Source organism: Maniola hyperantus, unplaced genomic scaffold (genome assembly GCF_902806685.2).
Source record: "Maniola hyperantus unplaced genomic scaffold, iAphHyp1.2, whole genome shotgun sequence".
NCBI lineage: Eukaryota > Metazoa > Arthropoda > Insecta > Lepidoptera > Nymphalidae > Maniola > Maniola hyperantus.
The window spans coordinates 21,567-40,617 of NW_027189033.1; the positions used below are offsets into that span (position 1 = coordinate 21,567).

The 19,051-nt window shown below is 39.3% G+C and overlaps 2 protein-coding genes across 2 annotated transcripts; one reads left to right on the top strand and one right to left on the bottom strand.

Moving 5' to 3' along the window:
* Positions 1–10,718: 10,718 nt before the first annotated feature.
* Positions 10,719–11,783, bottom strand: LOC117996079 (uncharacterized). The gene has a single exon (XM_034984081.1). It carries the CDS (start codon positions 11,781–11,783, stop codon positions 10,719–10,721), a length of 1,065 nt encoding a protein of 354 aa, XP_034839972.1.
* Positions 11,784–12,365: 582 nt separating this feature from the next.
* LOC117996080 (piggyBac transposable element-derived protein 4-like) lies at positions 12,366–17,238 on the top strand. Its single transcript, XM_034984082.2, has 2 exons — positions 12,366–14,167; positions 16,982–17,238. Exons 1-2 carry the CDS (start codon positions 12,646–12,648, stop codon positions 17,236–17,238), a joined length of 1,779 nt encoding a protein of 592 aa, XP_034839973.2. The 5' UTR covers positions 12,366–12,645.
* Positions 17,239–19,051: the final 1,813 nt, after the last annotated feature.

The window sequence follows — 19,051 nt, forward strand, 5'->3', positions numbered from 1 at the left end:
ACTGATAATATTGTTGAAGCAATTATCTGGTGAGTCTAACACACGACCAGATAGAATCCAACCGAACAATGTATTTTGAGCAGTCAAGGTGCCCTCTGGATTCCTCCTCAAACCATCAACTAGAATTTGACCATAAATCTCTGCCCCCAACAACACATCTATTCCTTAAGGCTTCCCGTAGTCCGGATCAGCTAATGGTAAGTGTAACATTTCAGGCCAATCAGTAATTTTAATCTGGTATGCAGGTAATGTGGATGACAATTTTGTTAAAACATAAGCTTGAATATTAATATTACATGAGTTATGAATAGACTGTATTTTAAAAGTAACCATATATTTGATTTCCATACTAAGTTGATCTCCCCCCAGACCTGAAACTAAACCCTTGACAGGTTGTTTTCGGAGCCCCAATATTTGTACCGCATGCTCTGAAATGAATGAGGCCTGAGAACCCTGATCCAGTAACGCCCTAAGTGTATAACTACTTCTACGACAATCAACCTTAATTAAAGCCGTAGCCAGCATTACATGGCCAGTTAAACAGTTTGAATTGTTAGCAAAATGTGTAGCAATTTTAGTAATGTCCTGCTCACTTCCCTTTGTATCACTTTGTTCCATAGAAACATCTTGTGGCACTGCCTCGAGCCCGCCACTCGTGCTTGCAGCCTTAGTGGCACAGCTCGTAGTCCCTTCAGGGTGTAAAAGCGAGTGATGTCGACGGGAGCACCGCTTACAAACTGTGTTTCTTCTGCACCGATAAATCGGGTGATTATCCCCCAAACAATTGAAACAAAGCCTCTTCTTTTCCACAAATTCCCGCCGTGCTGTGTGTCAGCACCATTTCAGATTACCCCGACAAAATCCTACATTTTGTGATGTAAGGAAAACAATAATTTAATTGTAGTTTTCAGCATAGGTCTATTTATTTTAAAATGAATCTACCACCCATTTCGCTAAGGTGTTTAGTCGTAGACAAGAAGGGCAAGAAACTCTACGACACACATCTTTTAAAAACATTACAATTACCATTACATAGTATACAGTACCTAAAACGTATCTGGTACTCAGTTATAACAATCACAAGTAGACTATAAAAAGCAAATGATTACATGCTAATAAAATATAAGAATACTTAACTTTAGTATAGGCCACCGTCCTTGTTTGCGCTGGGCTGAAGAACCTCACAGATCGGATCACGACAATCAACTGTCCCCTCCCTGTCGAGGTAGGGTACTTTTATAACACTGCCATCGCAAACAAGGCGGATGGCGACTATCGCATGATCTTAATATTAATCATTATTTATTTTAGGTTTGTTGACAAAAGGCATGTTGACACACCCAATTTACAATAATCAAATCAGTGACATTTATTACCATTCTTCCTGATGCTTATCATAGACCTATTACACAGAAGTTGTATTTAACGAGTAATCTAACCAGTGTTGCTGACAGTCGGCCATCCAAATTGAGTCGTTCGACCTCGAGCGACTGACAACAACACACGGCAGATTTACATTATTTCATTGCTGTAATAGGGTATTTTACCTTTTTCTAAGTGTCTCAATTTGATACCAAGGTGATAATGAATTACTGAAAAACACAGAAATTTTATTCGATCGATAAATGCTAAAATGCGTTTAATTATACATTTCAAATTTTCGCGAAAGTGCTATTCACGATCGTGTTTGGGTTCCAGGCGTCTACACTTCGCGTGGTTTTAATATTTTAGGATTGATATTTTTAAATTTCTCTTTCTCACTTGGTATAAAATACCCTATTTCTATGTTCTATTACTTATACCAATTCTTATTTACATTGCTATAATCTCTATTTTCCATGCATAATACAAATTTTATAATTATTATTGTTTACATAATCAAGGACCAGGGTTGTCCTTAGGATCGCTATTGGACCAGGGAAGTCCATAATACTACAGGAACAGGGAAGTCCAGAGTATTTTAGTTTGAGACCAGGGAAGTCTCAGAAATAATGGACCAGGGAAGTCCATAATACTACAGGACCAGGGAAGTCCAGAGTATTTTAGTTTGAGACCAGGGAAGTCTCAGAAATAATGGACCAGGGAAGTCCATACAACTATTGGACCAGGGAAGTCCAAAGGGTAAAAGAAAAAATTAGTTTCCTGTAAACACACTTACAACTAAATATTCATTAGTAACTTATCATCCTATTCATGTGAACTGCCATTACTACTCACTATTAACGGCCAGTTCCCTCATTGCAAGTAGCAGCCAAAGCAGTGGCTTAAAGTAAAAGCAACGGTCAAATCTGTTTCGTCACAATTCTATCCGTTGCCTTCACCATTGTTTTTACCTTTAACTTTTACTGCTCAATGGGCTGCTTTAAAAGCGAAACGACTTATCATTTGTCAAATATTTATAGGTTATTTGTATTATTTGCATTATTTGACACTGGCACATTGACAGTAATATTACGATGCTGCCATGTGTAAAAAAAACTCCCCACGACCTGCGAAGTGTATGTAATGGCCAAGTAAAAGTTATAACTTTTACTGATTACTGTTCAGTAAAGCCAGTTGTTTTTCGAGATTTTCAGCTAGCAATACAAGCCACTCTCGCGCCGGACATGGGCTAATCTGATTGGTAGATTGGACCGCAATATTCGCATCACACGTCATTAGTGATGCATTAACTGTCCGTTGCAAGTCACCGTGCGTCACGGTCGTACATACATACAGAGCGTCTCCCCACGCCGTGCGTGAGAAATACAACTACAAAAACATTCGAATCCCACGTTTTACCCCACCGGTGGACAATTGTGCTGTGCCGTGCCCATCCCTTTGTGTGCTGGTGATTTTTGGACGTTCCAAATCAAGCGGTAAGTGGTAGTTTTGTAAGTTGTAGATTTTGGGAAACTCTGAGCAACTGAACACCCTTTTTCCTAATTTTTATAATTATTATTGGTCCTTCGTTAGCTCTCCAACATTTCTGGCCTCCGAGCCGGATTAAGTTATATATTTTCAAAAAAAACCAGTGATAACATTGAAATAACCTTGAAAGTTCCAAATATTTATCTTATTTATTCTATTATTTACGTAAAATATATTTATTTCTATTCTAAAATATTAATAATTATATGTATTTTACGTATATTTCACTAGTTAATCAATAATTCGTAATTATTATTGCTAGAAACAACCATAAGATTCTTTTGTGTGCGAGGTGTCGGACCGGTAAATAACAAACATGGCCGAACCCACTCAGACAGAGAAACTTGAATTAAAGTTGAAAACATTGCATTTTAAACGAGATTACCTATTCACGAAAGCACAAAAACTATATGATTATTCGAAAAATATTAGAGATGATTCGAATAAGATGCAAAGCTTTCTAGCTCAGTTCTCGGAATTAGATAGTGTTCGAACTAAATTCGAAAATACGATTATGGAAATTTTGGAAATTGATATGCAATTAAAGCCTGGTATTAAGTCAACTACATCGCAATTAGATGCCTTTGAAAGTTTATATGAGAGTTGTAGTTTGCTGGCGCGTAAATATCAAGCGAAAGAAAAAGGCGGTATGTCAGAAAAAAGTGAATTAACGAAACCGTCGCTTCCAAAGTTAACATTATTCGAGTTTGATGGCGAATTAGAGAATTGGACAACATTTTATGATACTTTTCATTCGCTCGTACATAGCCGAGACTTTACAGAAATCGATAAATTTCATTATTTGCTTTCGTGTGTAAAAGGCAATGCACTTAACCTCGTTAAGAAGCTACCTATCACCGCAGCTAATTACCCACTAGTGTGGCAAAGCTTGTTGGAAAAATATCAGGACAATAGGGCGCTTACGGATAGGTATCTCGATAAAATGTTAAATTTCACTCCTTTGCATAAGGATACAAGTGCGAATCTTACTTTATTTGTGGAAACGTTTGATCATTCGCTAAAAGCGATTCAAGCGCTTCGAATTGAAAACTTAGATGATTATTTAATGTGTCATTTAGCTTTGCGTGGCGTCAGTTTACATGTTCGTGAAGAAACTGGCTAATAATGATGCTACTTTAATTAAATGGGTCAATTATGATAAAGATGGGCGTTATTGCCTATTTCTGGCAACGGTTATCCAACAGTTATCTAGTTTCAATACCGATATTGATAACCGTTGCCGAATATCGGTATGAGAGTTGTGTTTCAACTAATTTAATATGCGCAACGCGCAGCGGTTTCCGTTGCAGTAACTAAGCTAGCCGCCGTATCAATACCGTCCGAATAGCTAGCGCGCGCATATTCACTAAAATAAAACCAATTTTACTTGCATGAACATCGTGAAGCAATCACAACCTTAAGTTCATAGCAGCAAAGTCCAACTATAATGATCATTGACACAGGTCAAACCATAGTGGACGCCTGCACGAAAAGCTTGCCACAGTCCAGTTAACCAAAAACATTTCACGAAGATTGATAAACCAAAGAGGACCCCATCTCCATAACTCCAAGGCCAACTGTATTAAGATTGATAGATCAAAGTGTAATGGACAAGTACTTGTACAGTTAAGCCCTAGCGTAACAGAGACAAGGTCGGCCCGGGCTCATCAAGTTCCTAGTTACTAAGCCGGTAGCCAATCACCTCTCCCTCTCAGCTTTCAGTGAAAGAAAGAAAGAGAAGGCATAATTATTGCGTTTCTAGTTACCAAAAAAAACCAAACAATGCATTGTCAGTTGCCAGTTGGCAGCGCTGCGTTGTCAGGTGGTTCGTCATAGATGGTAGCTATGATAACCGTTGCTAGCTACGACAACAACGACACGGTACGCTATAGGCACGGCAGCAGTTTTCAGTTAAGTTAAGCTATAGCGGACACATGTCTAGTCAATTATGGGTTCTCCTTTGGGGATTCACTGGAAGACTTTCATGTGGTCTACAAAACTGAGCTAGGGTATAATTATTTTACAATTTTTACGACTTTTGAAACTCTTCTGCCTCCTACACACACATTATCTGTTATGTTAGAATCAGTGTAGACATCTATTAGTGATATTCCAAATAACGTAACATCTGGCTTAAAAGTAATTAGTAAGTCTGTGATTATGTACAATAACCATTTCATTACTATCCTGCAAAAATGTGCAAATTGTCACATCTCCACTAATAACATTAGACTGTTCCGTGGAAGATCGTCCCATCAGGACTGGTACGATCGTATTGTCTGGCTCTATGGAGAGCTCTACTTCCACTTCAACCTTAATCCACACGCGACGCTTTTACAACACATGTTCCAACAGCAAAATGACAGGCTTGCAGGTCATAATAACACGCATTTATGTGTGAGTGTGATATTAGCGACGATGTAGTATTAAATTTCTTACACACGCGCATTTAGCTGGAATAGTGGTGTTATATATCCATCTTACTCATTAAGTATAAAACCCTAACACTCTCAATCAATTAATTATATTAACCTGTTTTGTTTCTACACGGTTCATAGTTTCTGCCACGTTAAATAAGTTTCATCACTTTAAATAATAGTTAATGGGATAGGTTTAAAATATCAAGCGAGCAGTGCTCAAGTATGTTTGCGAAAGATTAACATAACTGTCGATAATTTAGAGAGCGAAAGAAATAACCAAAATGGGTTGATAAAAGTGAGAAATGGTATTGTTAGATACTGTAATATTATTCAAGATATTTTCTTATTTTATTTTGGCACATTATTTCTTAGAAGCCGTATTCTAAGGAACTAAAAATCTTAACCTTACCATGTCTATATATTTATGAATCATTATTATACGCCAAGAAGCACATCAATATGTATAAAATAGTGTGTGTAGTAAATGTATATGTATAATAGGTATATTTTCTATGGTAATAATACTTTTCAATCCGTTTATTGTGATTGTCATTGTCATTCATGTAATTAACATAACTGTAGATGCTAGGTAACTATTGCACACCATTATAATGGTAAATACACTGTGACCTGACTGCTGTACCACCTATAAAACGCGTACTTGCAATAATAAATTATGATTATGATTATGAATATGAATACAGCAGTCTATTTTTTTTTTTGTTACCTGTTTAGTAGTCGCACTTTTTGGGATATTTAAATGAATACTATATTTTCCAAGGTATAGAGTTAGATTAGGATATAAATATTCATCTTCCCGGCCTCGGGTAATATTTCTAACTTAGTCCAAACGTAATTATAGCTTGGTGTGACGTTGACTGTATCCCATAACCTTACTTCAATTCTCCTTAGGAATCCTTAGTCCATTGCCCTACATGATACTTAAAACATATCGTTTGGATTTACTTTCGCTCGTTTAAAAGGGCATGGCCTTTTAAAATATATCGATTGCAAATAAAAGAGAGATTCTATATTGCTGTTAGTAAAGCATTGGCAGTTCAGGCAACATAATTTCAAAGGTATTGAGTGGCCCTTCCGAAATGCCTGACTTAGAAGATTTATGGGGTCAAAAGGTTCTCAATTCTGGGATGTGTGATTTGAGATTTGGAAGCATGAGGTCACGATTACATCAAGTAACAGAGAACCAGGAAGCACCAAATATGAAGTAATGTTAAGGAGAAGAGCCAAGTGTGAATGATGTAATTGTTGTTAGAGGTTACCATAGTCTCAAACTGACCAACATGTTAATTCGTATTACCAGTGACCTATTTAGTTAAAGTAGTTAATAAAATATAAACATTCATTTATTTTTAATCCTCATATATGTATTGGATAAGCAAAATGCTATTGAAGACTATGTATACACTCTCTTATCTTCTTTCCTTTGTTATGTATTATGATATCTTACATTCGATTTTATTTTCAAACTGTTAACCAATTCATCTAATTTTTATTTTATTTTATTTGTACCAAAACCATTTACAATAAAATGAGAAGAGAGTAAAAATGAACAGGGTAGCACTTATCTATGTGACAGATCTCTACCAGTGGCCCTTGGCAGTGTGATTTCATCATTAATATTATCATCATTTATCTGTGAAGAATTCTAAAAACATGACAAACGTAACGCAATTCATTATTTACGTGTGCTACATGTGTGTTCCGTGTGCACTACGTCGTACGTGGCACATGACGGGTCCTAACCTAACCATTCTGATGTGTGTACCACTGAATTCCCAAATCCTCTGAGGATTGGGAGATTGGTTACTACAGACTTTATTTCAATTTGTAGTGACCTCCAACGAATGGTCCAATGAATCCCCAAATCGGGCACGCCTAGCGACTTATTGGTCAGTCACATCTGTCCGTAGTTTTCGTCCGGAGAAAATGCAGTTACAAATTTAGCCTGCTATTCTCCCCGCGAGAAGAGAACAGACGAAAGTTATTCCTACCATCACTGCGCCCTTTCAGGCAATTTAGGTGGTGCAAAGTACTTAGTTGCTTCTCGCTTCGTCCATAATTGAAGCGTAGTCGTTTAACTTGTGAAGCCACATTAATTTAGTTTGTTCTTTTCTCGCAGAGTCAAATTCATCAAGAGAATCTGAGCGATTCATAGACTTCAAGACATCTAAGAGTTTCGGAAAAAATAAACTGATATCTTTCACCTGGCTTTTCCGGCGGCTATGTGCGCGCCAGTTAGTGCGGCTGCATCGGCGCCGGCAAGCGCCGCTCGGCGTGGGCACCGCCTGGCGCGGCTGCATCGGCGCCGGCTAGCGCCGCTCGGCGCGGGCACCGCCTGGCGCGGCTGCATCGGCGCCGGCTAGCGCCGCTCGGCGCGGGCACCGCCTGGCGCGGCTGCATCGGCGCCGGCTAGTGCCGCTCGGCGCGGGCACCGCCTGGCGCGGCTGGATCGGCGCCGGCTAGCGCCGCTCGGCGCGGGCACCGCCTGGCGCGGCTGCATCGGCGCCGGCTAGCGCCGCTCGGCGCGGGCACCGCCTGGCGCGGCTGCATCGGCGCCGGCTAGCGCCGCTCGGCACCGGCTAGTGCCGCTCGGCGCGGGCACCGCCTGGCGCAGCTGCATCGGTGCCGGCTGGCGCGGCTGCATCAGTGCCGGCTGTCGCCACTCGGCTCGGGCGCCGCCTGGCGCGACTGCATCAGCACCGGCTGGCGCCGCTCGGCGCGGGCGCCGGCTGGCACCGCTCTGCGCAAGCACCGCCCGGCGCGGGTGCATCGGCGCCACTCGGCGCGGCTGCATCGGCGCCGCTCGGCGCGGCTGCATCGGCGCCGCTCGGCGCGGGCACCGCCCGGCGCGGCTGCATCGGCGCCACTCGGCGCGAGCGCCGCCTGGTGCGGCTGCATCGGTACCGGCTGGCGCCGCTCGGCGCGGCTGCATCGGTACCGGCTGGCGCCGCTCGGCGCGGCTGCATCGGTACCGGCTGGCGCCGCTCGGCGCGGCTGCATCGGTACCGGCTGGCGCCGCTCGGCGCGAACGCCACCTGGCACGGCTGCATTGGTACCGGCTGGCGCAGCTGCATCGGCGCCGGCTGGCGCGGTCACTAACACTCTGGAGTGTTTCGTCTTCCAAAACATCTTATTCGGAAGGGTACACTGAACAATACAATAACATCGAGGCAATAAAAGTCCCACAAATATGGGGACGTACGAACGCGCGTAGAAATATGACCATTTAATAATAAGAAAGTTATTCAATCAGCAAAAATAAGGAGAATTTATGCAATACCCTCAAGGAGTCGATGCTATCCATCAAGCGTTTGCTGATGATGCATCGATCCCATAATATGAGCATTGCCCAATCACTACAGAAGGGAAAACAAAATTATTGTCAGGAACTAGAATCAATTTTGGCTTCACAAAATGTGGGTATTTTTCAAAATAGGAGAGAAAAAAAAAATTGATTAGTTTTAGTGGGCTTTGCGTCAATTTCATCCCGCTTCTGAAATGTCAGCACCATTTCAGATTACCCCGACAAAATCCTACATTTTGTGATGTAAGGAAAACAATAATTTAATTGTAGTTTTCAGCATAGGTCTATTTATTTTAAAATGAATCTACCACCCATTTCGCTAAGGTGTTTAGTCGTAGAGAAGAAGGGCAAGAAACTCTACGACACACATCTTTTAAAAACATTACAATTACCATTACATAATATACAGTACCTAAAACGTATCTGGTACTCAGTTATAACAATCACAAGTAGACTATAAAAAACAAATGATTACATGCTAATAAAATATAAGAATACTTAACTTTAGTATAGGCCACCGTCCTTGTTTGCGCTGGGCTGAAGAACCTCACAGATCGGATCACGACAATCAACTGTCCCCTCCCTGTCGTGGTAGGGTACTTTTATAACACTGCCATCGCAAACAAGGCGGATGGCGACTATCGCATGATCTTAATATTAATCATTATTTATTTTAGGTTTGTTGACAAAAGGCATGTTGACACACCCAATTTACAATAATCAAATCAGTGACATTTATTGTTAGGACTTGTGAAATAAAAGTACTTTACTGGAAGCTTGAATATCTGTATAATTTAGGTTCAGAGCTAACATGTCGACTTCTTTTATAAAACACGCTTTGATTCCTCACACAACTGGGTCGGACATGTTAATAGACAAAACCAAAGACAACTGTGTTGCCACTGTTCAAAGTATTGTATTGTACTGTTCACATCTCCCCTCAATAAAATATTTTGAACAACCAAGCAATAACATAAAATCATAACTTAATCAAAACAATTTTTCCCTCAATCTCTTAAACGCTATTCCCACTAATGCTTTTGTAAGTATGTCAGCAAGCTGTTCACTTGTATTTACATACTTTAAATCAATTATTTTCTTTTCCAGCTTTTCTTTAACAAATGCTTGCTTTATTTCCAAATGTTTTACTCTCGAATTACCAGTTGCCATCTGTGCCATTTTGATAGTGGACTGATTGTCTTCATAGACAGTTATGTTTACATCAAACCCAAATGTCATCATAATATGTTTTAGCCAACAAGCTTCACTAGTTGCTAAACATAAAGCAATATACTCAGCTTCTGTTGAGGACAATGCTACAGTCGGCTGTTTCTTTGAAAACCAAATTACTGAACAACCAAATACTTTAAAAATACACCCCGATGTTGATTTACAATCATTACACCCACCCCAGTCACTATCAACATAGCTTACAACATCATTATTACAGTCACTATTATATGTTAAACACAAGTCTATAGTCCCTCTCACATATCTTAAAACATTTAATAATAGTTTATATAGAAGCTCTGATGCACAGCTTTGATAGCGGCTTAAAATATTGACGACTGCACAAATATCTGGTCGTGTGCCCATGGCTGCATACATCAGGCTTCCCACTAACTTTCTACATTTATTCTCGACTTCAACACTCTCTGACCCTTCTCGCTTTAAAATATGAAAATTATAATTTTTATCAATAGGCAACTGCAACGTTTTACAATCCAACATGTTATATTGAGACAACAGTTTAATTAAGTAATCTTTTTGTGAAATAATAGTGGTTCCCTTTTTAATATCCTGTTTTACATCTATCCCCAAAAATTTACCAATTACTCCCATAACTTTCATCTTAAAGGTTTTACACAATACATCTCTTAGTTCACACAAAGATTCCTTATTATTTCCAAAGTACAAAAAAAAAAAAAGTTTTGATTCCTCACACAACTGGGTCGGACATGTTAATAGACAAAACCAAAGACAACTGTGTTGCCACTGTTCAAAGTATTGTATTGTACTGTTCACATTTATTACCATTCTTCCTGATGCTTATCATAGACCTATTACACAGAAGTTGTATTTAACGAGTAATCTAACCAGTGTTGCTGACATGTGTAACCCGTCTTACTAAATTCCTTGCACTGATACAATAAATGATTTTCTAAGCAGAAGGGGCATTGTGTAGCTGTAACCGTAAATGCCTTTGGTTTCTCAACCTTCTCTTTGGTGTTCTCCCTTCTCACTGGCTCTAAAAACTCAAGCGCTCTGAATCTAGACTCCAGAAATGATTTGAATTCCACAAGTGTAGGTAAAACATCTGAATGATTACTAATTTTCTGTTCCCATTGTTTTCTAGATTCAGTGTCTAACTTTAGCGCAGTGAGATGAATGATAAGTATATCCCAAGAAGAAACATCCACTCCAATATTTGAAAGTGCATTAAGACAGTCGCTCGTTGTATCTAGTATTTGCTTCACCCCGTGTGAGGATTCCGTTGAGCATGCCTTTTGTCCCACTAATCTAGTTAATATGCTATTAGCTATGTATCGCTTATTGTTATATCTTGATTTTAGTTGTGTCCAACATTGTTCATAGTTGCTCGCTGTAATGGGTATATGCCGCAGTAATTGTTCCGCTTTAGAAAGGTGTGTTTTCAAGTAATGTAACCTCTCTACGTCAGTTAATGATGAATTTTCATGAATAAGGGACTCAAAAAGATCATGAAACGTAGGCCATTCCATATATTTCCCAGAAAAGGTGGGCAAAGTTATTTTAGGTAATTTTATACTATGATTTTCTCCATTGGCACTACTACTATTGAAAGAACTATCATTTTGTCGTCTCACAGTAAAACTCTCAAGCTTTTCCTTTAATTCTGTCTTAAATTCTAAATAAAACTCCTCTAAATTTCCAAATACATCCTGGCTGAAGTAATCATTTGTTACAGCGCTTCTATTTCTAATCAACTCCACATGATTTTTGGTAAAATTATTATATTTAGACTTTAAAGCTTGCAATCTAGTTTCAATGTACTGACGAGTTAATCTTTCCTTTGAACACTTTTTGTAATTTGTTCTTAGTTTGTCTATTTGTGACCTTAACTCTTCCTGGACTTGAACAAGATCCATTGTAACCTCACTTTAGCGTAATTTTTACTTTCTTCAGAATTCCGATGTTTGTTTCACAAAGAATCCGGTTCGATTTAGGACCATGAACGTTTCGCGTAGCACTATATTACTTTCATATTACGATACTGTTATTAAATATACAATTGAGATGTTTCTATTCGTTTTATTTCATTAATTAACAAAGTTCACAAAGTTCCTTAACCCACACATGACATTTTGACATAAGCAAAACTTTTACATTAAGTAGATATTTTTCACTCGCCTTACGGCTCTGGGTTCTAGCTATGAGTTTATCAACATAGTCCGACAAGTAAATACTGACAACATACTAGGATTGACAGGATATGGCTGGATTTAAAATACAGTTGTCTATAGAAATTATGTGAAATAATATGTAAATCATCAATAGAGTATGGCATTAATTAATGTAGTAAAACAATAATAAGTAAACCGTCAATACATGTTGCAAATAATATTATTTAAGTAAATTAATAATAATGTCAACAATCTCAATGTTGGTACAATGGTACCTAGCATTGTACCAACATAAATAATTATTAACACTCTCACTGCCGTGGGATCCGCTGGCGGGCCCCAAGTTTTCGAGTGCAAAGGGCCGGTCTTATTTTAAAGAAAAATTAACCAGCAGGCCGTGGGGGTCGCCGGCCGTCCCCAAAAGATTTTGTCTGTCACGCCGCTTGTAATTTTCTAGAATTTCATTGTGACGCCAGCTAAAGTAATTGTTAGTTGACCGCCGGCCGCCCCCTTGGCTCGCTGTGTGCGTCGTTTTCCCGCGCTTTCACAACTTTCGGGATTAGAGTTAATTTTTTTGTGAAGAATATTGTTTTAGAGTATGTAAAACATGTCGGACGACTCGGACTATGATCCTGATTACGTGCCTTCATCGGAATCTACTTGTAGTACCGATAGTGATGGATACTCCGATAGCGAAAGCACCGATGAAGATGTCACTGCGCAGAGTTTACATCAAACTCAAAGGGACCGCCCCGTACAACAATCGGTAGACAGTAGTGGTCAATGGAGTATACCAACTGGCTCTCGTCAAAAACAATTCCCTTTAGCTTTTACATCTGGTATAAAAAATATTCCCGACACGTGTAAGACCGAACTGGATTATTATAGTTTGTTTGTGGACGACGAAATAATTAACCTGATGGTGACCATGACTAACTGTTATGCGAATAAAACTATGATACTTAAAGTTTTGAGACGATCAAGTAGACTAGTAGATTGGAAGGATTGTGATCAAAATGAAATTAAAAAATTCCTTGGTCTGCTGATATGGATGGGTATAAAAAAACTGCCTAAGATATCTGATTACTGGAGTAAGAATATATTATACAAAAATCCCGTAGCTGGTTCAGTAATGAGCCGAAATCGCTTTGAATTGCTGCTGCGGTGCTGGCACTTTGAGGATACATATTTTTATTTGTCATCTAATGCTGGCAGACTTATCCGAGTAAAACGTCTGGTTGACTTGATAACCAAAAAATTTCAGAACTATAACACACCTGGAGAATATCTAACAGTGGATGAGACAATGGTTGCCTTCCGTGGCAGGATTGTTTTCATGCAATATATCCCTGGGAAGAAGCACAAATATGGGATAAAACTGTTCAAAATATGTGATGAAAATGGTTATGTACATGATCTGATTGTATATGAAGGTAAGAAAACGACGCCTGGCCAAAATTTGTCAAAAGATGTGGTTATGAATCTGAGCGAGAAATACTTAGATGCGGGCCGAAGTATTGTAACCGATAATTTTTATACAAGCGTAGACTTAGCAAAGTCCCTTTTAAACCGGTCTACGCATTTGCTTGGCACAGTTCGAAAAAATCGAAGAGGGTTGCCGAAAGATATTATTTCCACAAAGTTGCATAAAGGTGAGATGATAGCAAAAGAAAATGATGACGGAATTTTGGTTTTAAAGTGGAAAGACAAGAGAGACGTCCTCGCGTTATCAACAAAACATTCAGTTGGATTCGTAACAGTCCGGAGCAAGCGAAATAGGCGAAAAACTGCTTTGAAACCATCAGTAATTGCCGAATACAACAAATACAAAAGTGCAATAGACTTTTCAGATCAGATGGGCAGTTACTGTAATCCTTTAAGAAGAAATGTACGTTGGTTTCAAAAACTGGGAATTGAATTACTGCTAACTACGTCTGTCGTAAATGCCTACTTGATATACAAGTCTCGTAAAAGACTTACAACTAAAACTTATACAATAACGAAATTTCGTGAGAACCTATGTATACAGTTGATGGATTTACAGCAGCGCCGTGCTACCGACCCTGTCGTAACTAAACATGAGTTCGGAAAGAACCCATTGACTGACCATCGCAATCGATTAATACGTCGTAAGTGTATACACTGCTACGAAAGTTTACGTCAAGAAGGCAAATCAAGCGTAGAGGCGAAGAAACTTACAAAAAAAACAAGTACTGTATGCCTCACTTGCCCAACGAAGCCCAGTGTTTGCGCGTCTTGTTTTGCCAATAAGCATAGCAAATAGTATTTTTTTTTTTCAAAATGCATGTTGTTTCCTCTTTTTGTGCTACAACAATAAAGGTTTGTCAATTTAATGTTTTATTTTTTTATTTTTTCCCCGCCACACAGAAATGTAATTATTGCTCCGATTGACTTGATTTTTTTTTCAACATGTAGCTCACTATATGCGCAAGCCAATGTTAGCCATATTTTTTCGTTATTAGCAGGCCAGTAGTACAAATATCTATTTGAATTTAGGGGGTCACAGCGGATCCCACGGCGTGCTAAAAGCATTCTTTACTAGACGCCGGCGGACCCCACGGCCTGCTGCAATATTTTTTCATTTTGAGTGACGGCCTACCGCAGCGGATACGTTGGGACCCGCAGGCGGACTCCGTGGCTTACTGAACTGGAACAATGCTATATATTGCTGGCAGTGAGAGTGTTAAAGATGTCATGTGACGGTGGCCTGTGGTTTGTTTACAATGGAGAGAGGATAAAAACGGGACACACATCGATAAACGGGCCAGTCTCGTATTATAACTCCTTCTCGTGTTAACTACAGCCTTAGTCTAGTGAAGTGATGTGACTTCAGAGTAAACAAAGGCGACAGAGTTGCTAAGTTAAGTATTCTTATATTTTATTGTAATGTGTTTTAAAGGTTTAGTTATTATAACCATGTACCAAATATGTTTAGATATTATGTTATGTATTATGGAACATTGTAATGCTTTTAAAAGATGTGTTGTGGAGTTTCTTTGCCCATTTCTTCTCCACAACGAAACACCTTTGGAAACGGGTGGTAGATTGATTTTAATATGAATAGACCTATGCTGAGAAATTCAACAAAATACAGATAGGTCTATACAGATTAAAGTATTAAAGATCTTTCAATAAATGATTAATTATTATTCGACTTGGTTGGTTTTACTTCTGTATTTATAACCTACCCTCTTTTGCTATTTATTTTATACATTAAGATAAAAGTAAACACTAGGTTGTTAGCTTCTAATTATTATAGAAGCTTGTTTAGATGATTAGGATTCTTACTTTAAAATAATACAGCAGATGCTCTGCTTGATTTTAATAACTTAATATTGGCCTTACCTGACAAAATTTACAACTACCTACATTTTCAGATAAATGATAGATGATAACTTTGATTAGTCATCATTAGATGTTATTAGCCATCACTATTAAAGCTCTCGGTTTAACTTTTTATAAATCTCACACACGCACGAGCCATGCATTTCAGAATGTCACAGTGGTACATGCATGAAAAGCGTTTGCGCTATGGCTGTAAAAAAAAAAATGAACAATAAGCTGTTTTGAAAAAAAGGGAGTTGTCTAAAAGGCGAGGTGGCCATTTAGATGATAAACGGCGAGGTGGCTGTTCCGGTAATGGATGGACGGCTGCGTGGCCTTTTCAGCTGAGGGGAGTTAGCTTGGTGTATAGTGTGGTGGGTGTTTGGAACAGGTGATAGGATCAGTAGCGGGGTACTGCTGGAGTTCGGGTTTTATGAGACATAATTATGATTGGTGAGTCTATTATGGCAAATGGTGCAGTGTGTTTTAGAAGTTGCTACTATGGATAAAGTTGGGCTATGTCATGGCTATGTGGGTTGTGTCATGCTTGTTTTATTTGTAATGGTTGTGATATGCATGCTTTAGAATATGTGGTTTATGTGCTTGTGCTGATTGTCAGGATGAACGAGCGGATGTTCTGACGTTTATAAAATGTTTGTGCTTGATACATACTAGCGCCCGAGGACGGTCGCATGTCAGAATGGCCGTATTGGAGGGTCGATATTGAAAGAGTTCTTACTTTCTGTAGACTCCGTGAAAAGAAACGTATGAGCTTTACTCTACGGAAGGTAGCCATCTTTATTTTAGTTGTCAGAGTTGGACTTTGACACGCACGCATTTTGTTGTTGTTCATAATTCTCTCTCGCGTTAAATTAATTAAGTATCAGATTATAGCTTAGCTAATTATTATTATTTGAGATAGGTAGGTAGTTTCTTAATCGTGATATTTAATTCGGTGATTGTGATATAGTTAGAACAGTAATTATTCGATGCTAATGTACATTGTGTTAAATCGTAACATCTAGTGCCATCCGGTGACTTTTGTCTGCAAAGCACTATTAATATAAAATCAAAAATATGAAACGTCTTTTAACTCGTTTAAAATAAAGGTATCACGGAATAAACTAGAACAGTATTTAAAAAACGAGTTTTGGTCAGAAGGTGTCAAATATCGAGTTTTTCGAGAGCGAAATAATGTTAAGAACGGTTCTACTAATAAGTAAATATGAATAATACGCCCATTACTAATACCACAATAATATCTTTTAATTGTAAATCAATCAAAAGGTCGGTTCAATGTATTCGCGATTTATGTAGTAAAGCAGATATTGTAGTTCTCCAGGAAACGTGGTTATTGCCGCATGATTTGGACTTTGTACATAGCATAGATAGTGAATTTGCGTGTGCTGCAATTTCTTCGGTTGACGTTTCAGCTGGCGTATTACGCGGCCGACCCTATGGGGGTCTTGCTATTATGTGGCGAAAAAGTCGATTCTCTGACGTCTCTGTAATAAATTGTTCAGTTGACTGAATTATGGCCATTAGAATAACATTAAATTTAAGGTCATTTTTAGTTTTCAATGTGTATATGCCAACAGATGAGCTAGATAATCTTCCCGACTTCACGAATTGCTTAGCAAGAATTAGTGCTATCGCTGAAGAATCTGATGTCTCAGCAGTATATGTTTTGGGGGATTTCAATGCACACCCCACTGCTAGCTTTGGTAAGGAGCTGAAAAACTTTTGTGACGAGCAACAATGGATATGGGCAGATGTTGCAGAATTAGATATAAGTTCGGACACATTCACCTTTATAAGTGAGGCACATGGTGTAACTAAACTGACGAGGTCTTAAAAAACTCTACCCTATTTTTCCTTCGAATCTTTCCAAAGGTTACGGTTTAAATTAATTCCCTTAAAGTGGCACGTGTATCGTATAGCAGTAAGACCCCTTGAAATGTTGTGTCCATAATAAACCAAGAACTTTTAGAGTATCGGAAATAATGAGTTCATCAGGCCTAAACGACTTTACGGAGTTCGCGTATTGGAAGTAGGCATTCGAGTATGTCTGACAAGACAAATGCCGTTCTGGGGCAATTCAAAATGTGCGTTCACGTATTGAACCGCGTTTATCAAGCCAACGACTTTACGGAGTTCGCGAATTTGAAGACTTCTTGCTCCAAACTGCTAACCCCTTTGGGATAGAAGCTTGGAAGGATGGCATCATTTACTTGGGGAATTAAAAAGTAAATGATGGTACATAGCCCCTCCGCGCCATGTACGGTGAGCTTCTGCCTTCCCTTAGTATCCTATGACACTAAGTACATAAAATACCAACGAACAGTAGCCACACAACAGTATCACAAAGCATCAAAGGCACTGGGTCTTCTTCGCATAAGCGTCTTCCAACGCGCTCCAACGCATACCAGCAAATAATTCAAAAGTAAACACAGGATACCAGAACAAGACAAAACCAGAAATAGCCGTATGATCTGCCATCGCTAGCCAATCCTATTCTAGTTTCCAATGTAATTAAATCCTAAAGACGAGCCAGGCTCACTGCAGATTTAGTACATGGGCCTACAACTCAATTTAACATCCACTATACTTGAATGCAACCCCATTAACATACGTTCGCACTATGTGTGAACGCACGCCGATGTAATCACAAATTCAAACATAGCAAACTATTGTCAAGAATGAACAAGGCTCACCATGGCATCTACAGGCCTAATCCCTATCTAACATCTAACTGATAGTCAGACGCCAAACAGAGCCAGGCGCACTGCGATACAAACGCCGAAGCGAGGGAGACTATATCCACAGGCCTAATCCCATCTTCAGCATTTATGTACCTTGTAAGTGTTTGCAATCACCACGGAATGATAGAAGTCTTCAGAAGAATGTCAGATAGTTCACTAATAACACTGAAAGCCATCTCAAGCAAAGATTCACCAAACACATCCCGAGGGATGCGCGGTTTTCTCCGCCTAAGCAGCCAAATTGTCAGTTCAACCATAAATCGCTCTCAGACTTTAGAAAGTATCGCCCTATAATATAAGAAATGTATCCTTGTACTCAAAGTGGTCCCATTCTCAAATTAGTATTCTTTATTATAAACCTCATGTGTCGCCCCAGCACATAAGTTACAATAAGTAAATTATATTTTGTATCTCCACATCGCCGTTTGAATAGAGCACGCTATGAGCGCCACTACGCAACGACGAGCGCGCACACTCACCGTCTCGACCGACGCGCGCGATGCCGCACGCAACGCTAGTTCAGCAATGAACGCTCCGAGCGCTATTACGCTTTAACCAGCGCGGCGCGCACACAACGCCTCGACGCGGCCCCGCGCATCGCTGTCTGTCTTCGCTCCCAATAACCCGTGCGGCGTAAATCCTCGATTCCCAATGTTTACCAACGTTATGCGTTATGAGTTAAAATTGAAACTCTTAAAAGTGAACCTTTATATTCTTATGTGAAATACTTTACTGCTGATATGTACTAACCTAATTTCGATAAATTTATAGCAAAAATTTTGTACTATTTTGCATATTAAAATTTTATAATATTTTAGTATGCCAGTTGAGTATCGTTACAATGGGAGTCGTCGGTGGTTAGACCACTGCATTACCACCCAAGCAGCATGGGACACAATATTATCT